This window comes from Sycon ciliatum, chromosome 1 (assembly GCF_964019385.1).
Source record: "Sycon ciliatum chromosome 1, ocSycCili1.1, whole genome shotgun sequence".
NCBI classification, from domain to species: domain Eukaryota; kingdom Metazoa; phylum Porifera; class Calcarea; order Leucosolenida; family Sycettidae; genus Sycon; species Sycon ciliatum.
Genome location: NC_088643.1, coordinates 16,539,013 through 16,552,585, shown reverse-complemented (window position 1 = coordinate 16,552,585; position 13,573 = coordinate 16,539,013). Strand labels below are relative to the sequence as shown.

The 13,573-nt window shown below is 47.5% G+C and overlaps 1 protein-coding gene across 1 annotated transcript; it reads left to right on the top strand.

Moving 5' to 3' along the window:
• Window positions 1-8,345: 8,345 nt before the first annotated feature.
• On the top strand, window positions 8,346-10,948 carry LOC135815138 (dentin sialophosphoprotein-like). The gene is made up of 2 exons (XM_065328391.1): window positions 8,346-9,371; window positions 10,226-10,948. The coding sequence occupies exons 1-2, from the start codon at window positions 8,529-8,531 to the stop codon at window positions 10,379-10,381; spliced, it is 999 nt and encodes a 332-aa protein (XP_065184463.1). The 5' UTR covers window positions 8,346-8,528; the 3' UTR covers window positions 10,382-10,948.
• Window positions 10,949-13,573: the final 2,625 nt, after the last annotated feature.

Genomic DNA, 13,573 nt, shown 5'->3' with positions numbered 1-13,573 from the left:
CGTTGAGGGGCCCTACCCCACCACCCATGGCTGCTTCTGGACTTGTTTTAGGTTTGGGTCCCGCGCACGGACAGAATGGGCCCGAAAATGTGAAAAAAATGTAAATGCATTTGTTTGGCTCCTGGGTGGCTCGCACACCGTAGCACTATGCCGGAAATTTGAGTTTTTCCGGCCTGGAAAGCCTGTCAGTGAGGCGCAAGAACTTGTAAATCATGTCCTGAGGGCCAGCATAGTGGCAGGAGTGTGTGGTCAAAATTTCACTCAAATCCACTGAGAAACACCAAAGTTACGGACAATTGAATGCCATATGAAATTTTTGGGTGATGTGCCCCCTTAATGTGACACTACAGCGGCCTTCCAAACAGCGCCAGGTCAGATACAGTAATTTCTTGCAATACATGGATGCCAAACGATCTAAACCAAGTCTCGCAAATAAAGGGCTTGATGGGCTACAAAAACCAGTATCGTACACTGAACGCAAAGCTCGCTTTAGCATTCGTTCAAGCCTACCTAACTGGGTTAAGGAAAGGCCAGCAGAAAAAAATTTGATGCATATAGAAAATCGGGCAACACTAGGCACTTTACAAAGGTTTCTCGGCAAGTCAGCGGAATATTGTGTGGATTTCGGAACAGAATACCACGAACGATTGAATTGCTGAATGTAGGTGCAACATCGGAAACGAAAGCCCTTTTCTAGTACGGTGTATACTGTTTTGAAACTCCACTTTACAGAACAACAAGTTGAAGTTGAACAAGGGCAATCAAGGCTTGTTTGCTGCTACTCAACGTTTCCTGCTTTCGCAATCATCAGGAAACAAACTTCACTTTAACAAAGTCAACAACAGCAATACACGTACTGTAGAAGGCACGTGGTGAAAGTGTGAACAATGTGAACTAGATACATGTACTGCATATCATTGTGTAAGCACGAGGACATCTTAGATTGTCACCGAGAAACCGTGTTGGTAGGTTGAATGTGAGAGATGCAACTTTCCTTCACCACCCTCACCATGTCCAGCTTATTGAAACAGGAAGTGTCTAACACCTCTTGCCCCTCAGGTCAGAATTGACCGTATAGGATCATGGGGTTCCCCAAGCATTCCTTTACCTGTACCATAGTGATACACTAGCTATCAATCCTTCTTGATGCAGCTCTGTAGGACTCATAGAAAATGTATATAGTTTTAAAGACGGAGGTTACAGTGCACTACAGTACAGGATCTCATTTCGACGGTGACACATGTCGTATGGCCATGGCGTTGTTAGTGATGCCATCAGCACCATCACTCAATGATCAGTTGACCTGTCACGTGACCATGCGGGACAGCCATATTGGTTCCAACTCCACTCAACCCCTGCATCTGTGGGTCATAACGAGAGAGCTTGGAAGCTCAGGGCCCTACGCTATGCTTTTTTGCCTTGATGACCTAGACAAAAAAAAAGCATAGGGATGTTATAAATTCTTTAAAAAATTCCTTTTTTTTAGACATAACCTGGGATTCGAACCCGCACTATCGCGCGCCCTGCATTCATCCCCCGATGCACTTCGCATACATACTAATTCTTCCAAGTTGTTTCACATTGTGATCTTGCATTTGAAAGCCCTATTTGAGTTATATGCATTGTGGCCAGCCGTCTTTGATGGCACGGTACGGTAGGGGATAGGGACGGGACAGGTACGATCGAGGGTAATACGACACCGTCTCCCGTACCGTACCGTACCATCAAACACAGCTGGCCACATACAGCTTCCCGCAATATTCAAATAGGGCTTTCAAACGCAAGATAATAACGTAACGCAACTTGGAAGAATGGGTATGAATGCGAAGTGTATGGGGGAATGCATGTAGGGCGATAGTGCGGGTTCGAATCCCAGGATATGCCTGAAAAAAAAGGAGAATTGAAAAATTTATAACATCCTATGCTTTTTGCCGTCAGATACGGATAGCGCCAGGCGTGACACAAACAAACAAACACACAAACAAACACCAAATTAAAGCTGTGTGGACCCTGGCTAGCGCCAGACGTTACTGAAGTAACGTCTTCTGCATAGCTACGGGAACGAGAGAGCTTGGAAGCTCAGGGCCCTACGCTATGCTCTTATCATGAAGAGTTTCTCTGCCTAGCTCATCGTACATGTTAGAACTGATGGAAATGTTTTTTTCCGTTGATTGGCCACATCATTGTATTGCAAAAACGTTTCAATCAGTTTGAATATGAGTCAGGCAAAAGTATTTGCAGAATTTACTGCGGATTGTAATTTTTCTCTAAATTCATCCACTTCTTTTCATTTTATCTCCTTATGCTGTAAATCAACAAATTTTGGCTGATGAGAAACTTTGGCCGATCTCGAAACGAAATTTTCACTGTCATTAAACTTTGGCCGGTTGGAGTTTTGAAAAAGAAAAGGAGCAAACCAAAAGCGGACGAAATTAGAGAAAAATAACTATTTTGGAGTCGACGGGATGTCTGTCCTGACGTTTCCTGGGACCGGCGCTGACTCTGCCGATCACGGGCGTTCTGGAGTCGACGGGATCTCTCTTCCGACGTTTCCTGTGACCAGCGCTGAATCGCCCGTTCACGCTTATTTTGGAGACTACCGGATCTCTCGCTCCCTATTGCTTTCCAAATCTCCCTCTACAACAGGGAATCGTATACATAATACGACGAATATTGTGGCCAGCTGTTTGTGGCCAGCTAGCTGTGTTTGATGGTACGGTACGGGACAGATACGAGAGCCAGCAAATATTGTGGCCAGCTGGTATGTACAATCCTGTAGAGCCTTTGTAGTCACAGATACGGGACAGATACGGGACAGATACGGGATAGCTCCAGGCGTGACACAAACAAACAAACAAACACACAAACAAACAAATAACAAACGATAGAGCTTGGAAGCTCAGGGCCCTGCGCTATGCTTTGTTGCCTAGCTCATCGTGCATGTTGTTAGAACTGATGGAAAAGTTTTTTTCCTTTGATTAGCTACATCATTGTATTGCAAAACGTTTCAATGAGTTACTGAAGTAACGTCTTCTGCATAGCTATGGGACCGGCGCTGACTCTGACGATCACGGGCGTTCTGGAGTCGACGGGATGTCTGTCCTGCCGTTTCCTGGGACCGGCGCTGACTCTGCCGATCACGGTCGTTCGTCTTCTTCTTCTTATTATACTGACGGCAACTAACATCCATTCTAATTGCATTTACTCGTCTCCCTACTTCGTGTTTCTTTCCAGAAAATCTCCCCATACAGCAGGGAGTCGTTTACATAATATGACTCCCTGCTATACATCTACATGACTGTATACACGTTATAATTATTATGCTATCGGCCTACATGCGATTCCCGGGCTGTTCGACAGGCGGCCCAGCCAACCTGCTAGTGGGATCTCGGCCTCGCACACAAATCCACTCAAAATGTTACTGCACTGAATGCATTCCCCGATACACTTCGCATATATACTCATTCTCTTGATAGTACCGTACACTTTATGGTACAGGACAGGTACGGGATAGCGCCAGGCATGCCGATGGCACAAACAAACAAAAATATTGTGGCCAGCTGTCTTTGTTGGTACGGTACGGTACGGGACAGATACAGGATAACGCCAGGCGTGACACAAACAAACAAACAAACAAACAAACAAACAAACAAACACCAAATTAAAGCTGTGTGGACCCTGGCTAGCGCCAGACGTTACTGAAGTAACGTCTTCTGCATAGCTACGGGAATAATTATAATTATGTGTAGAAAGTGATCATGGCATGATCACTTTCTACACAAATTTAGTCACATGACAAAACTGTGAAACCACTCTCAGTAGTGGCTTCCCGGTTCTATAATTATGACATATACATATACATGTACATGTACAAAGGGTCATGTATTATTTTTTTTATTTTTTTCTGAACCTCGTAGCATGCCAAGACAGCCAATTGACTTGAGGAGAAGGTGAGACCAAACCACGGAAGAAGAGAAAAAGAGAAAAGAAAAGCACGTACACAAAAGGGGTAGGGATTAGCAAGTTACAAAGCAATGGGATGCCCGGCCAGCGAGCTATGCAGCGAAAGTGGTGTACATGTACATGTATACTTGACACGTACATAACGTAAAACTAATGTCGAATGTCGCGTATAAAAGCAGGTGCTTACGCCGTATAAGCCGATGTCAGTGCTAGGCTTCTATTCAAGTCAGGTTTCTATTCAAACCACGTATCTCTATGTATGTCAACAATAAACCAGGCTTATGTGCTGACAGTGTATCTTAAAAATCAGGCTTCTATTCAAAACAGGCTTCTATACAAGACACTAGAGTATACACGTACACGCCGGTATACACTGTAGGTTTTCACTTTTCACTGTTTATACGTGTGTTAGTGTAGTGCACACTGTTTCAACCTACCGGTAGTAGCCCATCGGCCCGCATGTCTGGGATGGGAACGACAGACACGGAATACTCAGCTTATCACGCGGCGCAAACTAACTTCAGTGCACACATTCCGACACGTAGCATGCACCACCACACATACAATGTACACTTTTATACAACGTATTGTACACACATGTATCAATGAACATTCATATCGATAATTAAATAATAAAATTGGATAAAAAGAAGGAAACAAAAATACTTTGGTGGACAGTTAGTCATAATCCTATCATTTAAATGATAGCCTTTGATAGGATTATGACTAACTGCATGTCCACCAAAGTAGACTCATCATATACACTACACCAGTATACTGTCTGACCGTGATGATGGGCCAGGCCCGGGCATTTGGTGAACCCTTTCTGGTGTGTGCCGGGAAGAGACCGTGGCTGAGTGAGGGTTTAAAATAATGGATATGTTCGTGAAACTCAGAGTTACGAAACCGCAACTGCTCGTTCTTCTGTCTGTGTATTCCGCTCTTGGCCTTGGGCAAATTAAGCCCTCTACGGATGGTGGATGAACCGCATTATGGTAAATGGATATGCCTACATGAACTTCAAGTATTCAGAGAATACAAAAAACTGTTTGGTGAAAACACCAACATGTATTAGTACCGAAGCACAGAGTAAGCAATCCCTATTTTAAAGTTAAATAAGAAAGTTTGTCATACATGTACATGTACCTTCGCCTCAGGAACGGGTGTGCAGCGATACGATTTTCTCATCAGCGGCACAAGACAACAAAGCATGTTACAGAGCATGTAGATTTACATGTTCATGGTGGTAGTGGTTATTGTTACTTTGATGTGTGAAGCACACGCGCGTATTACAATCATACTAAAAGTGTGGACATTTTGCATTTTCGTGACACTGTCAGACCGTCGTCCCCATCGAGAAGAATGCCTAAGCCGATGACGTCCGATGGCCGACGTCTCATGAACGTGGCTCGGAGCCGGTGATAGCACGCGGTGTTTTGTTGGAGATGGGTATACAGAGTGGTCCACCTCTTGCAATGAGGAAAATCGAACAAACGGCTCTTCCTGGTGTAAAGCAAGCACTCCGTGTGCTTACCAGATATAGGCAAAGGTATTGGTGCTGTTGTCGGAGCCGCTCATACTGGTAATGACAAGGATAATGCGACAATATTAGTAGTTTCCAGCAACAGCACGGTTTGCGCTGCAACAATGTGACGTGCAATATTGACACTTCGACTCGTTCATTTAGTGGGTACTGTCTGTATACGTGTTCCAACAACTGCTACCATCATGACTGTACAGCACCCGGATTGCAGTGCAAGGTACATGTATCTCTCCCCCCCTCCCCTGATCCAGGTGTGCACTGCTATTCTAACAGAGAATCAGACGCACGAAGTGCAAAGCATACAACGAGATCACGCCTCGTACACTCCCAGGCAAATTCGTTATGTACAGAATAGTGAGTGACCTTGTGAAGTTAGTTAGTTGTGGTTGGTGTACCGTCACCATGTACCGTTCGTTGCTACAAATCTGTATTACAATTTTCTTCAAGTCAAAGACCACGGACGGTGCCCACGAGATCATCACCCACCGTGTGACTGTGAATATCAGATTGGCTGCTACTAGTACGGTACTAGCATTACATAACTGTACCATTGTTTAGATGCGTCAATAGCACAAAGTCGAAGACCCCGGTAACGACCGGCCCTACAATGCCTCTCTTCTATGGGCTACGTGATACCAAGAGTTCATAATCCCCCTTGGTGATACCGGTACCGACGACTGTCGGATAACATGTGAAAGGCAATGCACTAGTCTGCACTGCATTGGCCATACACTATACAGTGACAAAGCAACAGGATCGAAGCGCTCAGTTGGCCAGTAACGGCACGATGCTGCGGCCTAGCGAACCTGAGACGACAACTCACAAACATTCCCTTGGGGGCGAAAATCGCGTGTACAAACTAGTCTAAGCTGAAGCACTGCGGTGCGGAACTTGAACTTGAATTATTCATAGCACAAACGGAGGTGAAACACGCAGCGGTCGGCAATATCCACTCTACTCGTCCTGGGTCCCCTTTCAACACGACAGCTTTCACAGGCTCCGTGCCTCCTTCCAGTTGCCTACTAGCGTTAGTATCACCCACACTGTGACCGTCTTCGGCCGCAGGCAGATTTTGTTGTCTCAGCTTGATGATTGCCACCATGAGTCTTCCAGTAAACAAAATCACAGCCACACCACTTCCGCTGCATAGCTCGCTGTGCATCCCATTGCTTTGTAACTTGCTGATCCCTCCCCACTTTGTGTACGTGCTTTCCTTCTCTTTTTTCTTCTCTTCTTCCGTGGTTGGTCTCACCCTCTCCTCAATTCAATTGGCTGTCTTGACATGCTACGAGGTGCCGAAGGCGGTGTTTACATGAGGCGTTTCAACCCGGGTTGAGTTCGACCCGGGTCAGCTTTCAACCCGCCATGTGCATAAAATGAATGGCGCGTTTACATGACGCATTGCGCTTGACCCGGGTTGAAATTTCGCCCCGGGTTGATTTCAACCCTCCCCCCAAGGGGAGGGTTGAAATCAACCCGGGTCAAGAAAATCGTACAAACGTACTTCTGTGCGTATCTCGCGCCAGGTTTGAACGGCACTGCAGATGCAAATTTCGCGCGAACGGATTCACGTGACCATACAGGACTGTAGAAGTGGACTTTTGGCTGCATATCAGTATTTGACCCGGGTCAACTGTCTTCATGTAAACGCTCACCTCTTTTGTCTATCGTACAGACTTTCAACCCGGGCTGAACTCGACCCGGGTTGAAATTTCTCATGTAAACACAGCCGAAGTAAATAAATAATTATAATAAAATTAATGAGTTCACAATATTGCCCATTACATGCGCAAAAAAGACTGGAATGGTAAACTGCATCTAAAGTACAAGGTCGCATCAATCTAAGCATTGATACATCTAGAGAACGGTTGATTCGTACTCCTTTGAAGTGTGATTGAACGCTAAAGAAGAACGGAAGATGGGAGTCGCTGGTGCCAGTACAGGGCCGGCCAGTCACATTATTCGTAACCCACACGAGTTATTTCGCTCCGAAAACCTTGATTTGGATAGCCGTTGGTAAGCTCCTGTGCACGTGTGTACTTTCCACGCGGGCGATCGGGCACCTTCATTGAGATCAGGCAGAAGTGCGCCGCGCCGCTATAATGTCTAACATAATTCAAGCAGACTGGTGCCAGCCGTGCACAATAGTGCTGAGCAATAAGACAGCTTGACAAGCATATTGCAACGCGAGCCATGCATCAATCTAATAGTCCCATACTACTTACTAGCAATGCCTGGTGCTTACGAAGATTACATAGACGTTCAGCAAACTCAATGTCACAATGAAAACCTCTTACTGCCACGGCTATTGTAGATTCTACGCGTCGCGTTTGTCAGTCCATGTACAATGACCAGGTAGCACTACCATGTCTTGTCGATACGTACTTCACACCCCTATTCAGGCTATTGTTGGCCGTGTACCGGGGCGATTGGTACAACTCTGTGTCAGAATGTATGTATATGTGTGTGTGTGCGTGTGTGTGTGTGTGTGCGCGCGCGTGTGTGCATGGTGCGTGTGTGAATGTGTGTGTGTGTGTGGGGGGGGGGGGGGGTTGGAGCGCTCGCGATGTGTGTGCGGAACCAGATTGAGTGCTGCTGTAGCCTGTAGTGGTGGCTTCCTGTTTTTGCAGCACGCGTGAAGTGCACTATTCCCATGTAAACACAACAGTGGCATCAGATAGGAATATTGCAGTCCAAGGATCAGCAATGATATGACTTGTATTGTGTGAACACAAGCACATGGAGAAGTTCACAACAATAGGAATTCCTAACAATTTTGCTAAACCAACACACCGGGATCGCTCTCTGGGCAATAAAAGGGGATGGATTTCGTCAGGACAGTTACAAATTCATCAGAGCACAGAGTCTTCCATTGGGTTACTGATCTCGTAGCTTGAGCTCGGAGACTCCCTCGATTTAGGCTAAGGCCTGTGGAGAATCCATAAATACAAATACAAAATAGCATCCTTGCAACTACTGAGTATATTTTGTTGCAGTGTTTTATAAAGCAAAGAAGGGCAAGATGAAGACTTTGTGGTTGTTAGCACTGGCTGCGTGTGTCATTGCTGTCGTCCAGGCGGCCACACTGAGAAATTTCCTGAAAGATAAGCAAGACCTCCATCTCTTTGCCAGAAGTAGTAGCGACGATGGAAGTAGCATGGATAGCAGCGAGGATAGTGGCGATAGCAGCGACAGCAGCGACAGCAGCGATGCTGGGAATGCCATGGCCACAGGGACAGGCGGAAGTGAGGATGGTGGAAGCGATAATGAGGACTCTAGCGAAGGCGACGCAGCAGGAAACATGGCAGCTCGCAACAACCAGAGTCCTAGCAACATCCCTGCCTCCCTAGCTCCGGGTGCTACTGCACAGCCCACAGCGGACACAACTGCTGGGCCGGGCACGAACTGCATCCTAGCACAAGAATGCACAGAGGTGGATCTGCTTCAAGGTGCAGCAGGTGATGCTGGGCTTAGTCCGTCAGCTCTCTATTCCGCCGCGTTCAGCGTTTTCAACGACAACTCCTTCACGCGCTCCGTGCAGACTCTCATAAGCGAATTCAATGATCGCAGTACTATCCAGTGTGCACGTGACTTCACTGAGTTCAATGACACAGCGCTTCAGGTGACGCAGACGGACGGTTCCGGCCTGTTCGACTATTTCTTCCCAGAGGCGCAGACTCCCGGACAGCCACGAACTCTGGAGAATTCGCAAGTTGATGTCACGCTTCCTAACCTGGGAACCTTTGGCGACCTGCGGCTGCGGTATTTCTTCGACGCGAGCGGCGATGTAGAGACGGTACAGCGATTTATTCGTCCTCCGAATCAGGCTACTGATATGTTCTTCCCATTTCCTTTGAGACAGACGGTGAGTTTCTTTGATTAGTTTAAACATTTATTGGTGAGTATACCTACGAAAAGAGGGCTAGGAACAAAACAAAAGTACATCCATGCGTGTATATGCGCTACATGAGGCGTGCTGGTGAGCTGCGGTGTATACCCCGACCAAAGCCAGGTCTGGGGAATTGGGGGTCAACGAACACAGCAAGCACCGGGGGAGGGGGGGGGGGGGTGGAGGGGATCGCACTATGATGGGCGACGTGTTTGTTTCCATTCCCTTTTCAATAGGTGATGAATTCACCATAGTTGGCTTATGATCAGTTTCTGAAGCATATTCCGTAATTGAACTTCGTCTTTTTGTGAGAGCGTGGATAATCCACGGACAATCATGCCTAATGATATTATTATGTTGACGATGGAGAGAGAGAGAGAGAGAGAGAGAGAGAGAGAGAGAGAGAGATAGAGAGAGAGATAGAGAAAGAGAGTGAGAGAGAGAGAGAGAAAGAGAGAGAGAAAAGATGAAGGACAGGATAACCTGGATAAGCGGAGGGAAGAAAACTGCGTCGGGATAAGGATCAGAATATTTCAATAGCATTAGCCATGAAAGTGAACCTTCAATAGAAGCTTGAATAGGAATGTGCTAGGGCAGGTTATTGTCCGCAAATAGTCTAGACTAAAACGTATTCATCAGTTTGTGGGAGCGAAAGGGAAAAGTCTGAAGAGAACCGACTGTCACCATTGTAGGACAGGGATATCTGCCAAGAAGAGTAAGACATACCTGGCAGTCATTGTTGTTGTTGTACAGCAATTTACATCACGGTCCTATTGAACAACCACTGACATAGGTATTGCTGTACCTCTCAACTGTACTATTTGCTACAGGTGTGCAGAGATATTCCTGGTCAATGTGCCACGAGTCAAGTGCCGCCAACAGTACCTCCAAACGTTCCCATCCCCGACCCATTGCCCGAGCCCAGCCAGACTGAAGTAGCAACTTTGGTCGGCATACAGTCATCCGCCGCACAGTGCGCAGTGTAAGCCTATCCCAGTATCCGACTCAACCCGCTGCTCTCTATTCACCTACCAATCGCAGCGTGCCGCATATGCACCATACTACACTAACTATGATCCGCCTGACCTTGGAAAGGAAACTGAGCTCACTGCCAGCACCATGACGGCTAGATGGGCAATTCCATCCCTGACTGAGTAATAATATTTCTACCGCACACTACCTATTTGATGACATCACCACTACACCAATGACTAGATTCTCTCAGCATCACGTCCTTCTTTTTCATATAGTTTAGTACTTTGTCAGCGCTAGGTCCCTTGATCTCCCCCCACCCCTCCCACCCCCGTTTTTTTGCCGCGCTCAGCAACATAAATTGGCGAAGTTGATCATTGGTCACATACATCATTTCTTTGCTAATATTATCAGTCACCAGAACCTTGATTTTGTATTTACCCCAAACGTCCATTGACATTGTGGACTATCACTATCACAGATATACATTCAAGTGTATAATCTAAACCGTTAACTATTACTTACAAGTAACTAGAATGTGGAGAAGATTGTAGACATTCGCCGGAGCAGGCATACAATTACGCCATTGCCCTGTGTGTTTGTTTGTGTGTGTGTGTGTGTGTGTGTGTGTGTGTGTGTGTCCGTACAGCAAGAGCGACAAGACACAGGCGTTGAACACACACCTCTTGATGTGTAGGTCCAGGTGCTTGTTGCCAAAGATGGACTTTTGCAAAGCGCCACACGCTCGGGAGGCATTCGCACTGCGGGAGTCAACATCGCAGGATGAACGGCCGCCGCTGTGAATTACCGAATCCAGATACTTGAATTCGGTGACACAGACAATGTCGACACCAGCCAGACTGAGGGGTACGCGGTCAGCAGCAGACACATCAATACCACTCATCCATCACACACAAACACAAAACAAACATCACGATGAGCAACTTCGAATCACTCTGGCTCGAACTTGATCTACCGAATGTATCACTTACAGTTGGATGCTCCTACCGTCCTCCAAACACAGATCCGTACACATTCTGCCAACAACTGGAGCCCTGTCTAGGTCTCTGCAACATGAACTCTCCGTTTCTATTGGTAGGAGATATGAACGCAAAGCACACCTCATGGCTTCCCACTGATAGAGCTGGCGACCTGCTGAGCTACCTACTAGACACTGCAGGATTAAACCAGCACGTGTCTTTTCCGACCTGTATTTCCAGAGGCAACTAACGTTACTTGAAGTCCTGCCTCGACGTTGTCATCTCCAACGTACCTGAAGAAGACCTATCTGTCACATCGTATCCCACTGTCGGAGCGTCAGATCAGATCAAGTACTCGTCGGAGGACATGTGTCCCTTGCATGCCCACCACAAGCACCAACACCCCAGCAAAACGTCGAAGCTTGGCGCTGGAACTGGGACCCTGATCCCGTCGTCGCACTGAAAGAAGCCCTGAGCTCAATGCAGCTTTTACCACCAGCTGAGGAAATCCCGCAGTTATCAATGACAGACCTCTGGTCGCATTGGCGTGACTCGCTTATCAACACAGCACACTTGTACTGTACTAACTTCGCACCACGACGTACACACCAGACATGCCCAGGTCGGCGACCATGGATGACTCAACAGCTTCTTTGCAGCATTAAACTCAAGCATCAGCTCTACCATCAGTATCTCAGAACTCGGGGCGCCGAGAACTGGCTCACATTCGTTACTCAACGCAATAGGACCACAACACTACTGAGAGAAGCTAAATCCGCCTTCGTACCCACTACCGCGCAAGGCGACGTAACTGGTGTCCCGCAGCGAAACCTGTACAAGTTAATGAAATCACTGCGGTCGTCCCCGAAAAAGGAGCTTCCACCTATGTCAGCGAACGAAACAGTGGCTAGATCAGATGGAGAAAAGGCGGAAGCGTTTAACAATTTTTTCATTTCGGAAAGCCAGAAGTCCGTCTCCGGACCAACTGAAGCCGTGCCAGAGATTGGCGTGTCGCGCATCATCGGAAGCGAACTGAAGGAAATCATCACCACCCAGGAGGAGGTCAGAAAACTCCTTTCCGCTCTTGATTTCCGGAAGTCGGCTGGGTACGATGGCATCCCGACGAAATTGCTCAAGATCACTGGCGACGAAATATCGTGCTCGCAACACCTTTCAACGAGTCCTTCTCGCGAGGCGAGCAGCCACAGGACTGGCGCGACGCCACTATCAGTCCTCTACACAAGAAAGCCTCTCGTGCAGAGGTCACCAATTATAGGCCAATCTCGCTCCTAAGCGTTGTCAGCAAGGTTCAGGAGAGGATTGTTCACCAACGCCTCTACACCCACATTGAGCCCCACCTACCGGCCGACCAATCTGGATTTCGATCTAAGGATAGTACTGAACTACAGCCCTCCCGCCTAGTGCATGAGATTTCCGCCAGCCGAGATTCCGGTCAGGCAGTGTCAGCATGCTTCTTTGACTTATCAAAGGCTTTTGACCAAGTCTGGCATGCTGGCCTCCTGGCCAAACTCGAGCACCTTGGTGTCCGTGGCATTGCCCTTACCTGGCTCACAAGCTACCTGACTCGCCGCCGACAACGCGTCAAGGTTGGCTCCGCTTTGTCATCATGGAAATCCATTCCAGCTGGAGTACCCCAGGGCTCTGTCCTGGTGCCTCTTCTTTTCCTGGTGTACACGATCGACCTTCCCCCAGCATGTACAAACTCTCACACTAAGTGCAGCCAGTTCGCCGATGACACAGCACTCATCACGACGTATTACACGAGGGATTTGTCAGCTGCGTTCCTCCAACGTGCCGTGGACGCAGCAGGACGATGGTTGAAGGCTGGCATCTCCTCGTCAACACCACGAAAACCGTTGTCCTTTCCTTCCAACCCCAACACACCATCCACATCACGCTCCACTCGCCTCGGCTGCAGCAGGTCCACCAACATAGGCACCTTGGTGTTACACTCCAAGACGATATGCGATGGACCCAACACATCATAGAAACCACCAACAAAGCCAAAAAACTACTACACCAACTCCACAAGACACGTGGCACAATGAACGCTTCCAGCCTATTGTTAATATACACGACCTACATCCGACCCGTTCTCGAATATGGCAGCCTTGCCCTCTCCAACACCACACAGCAACAGCGGGACACACTGGAGAGAATTCAACACCGTGCTATACGTATCTGCCTTCGGATTCCCCTCTTTGC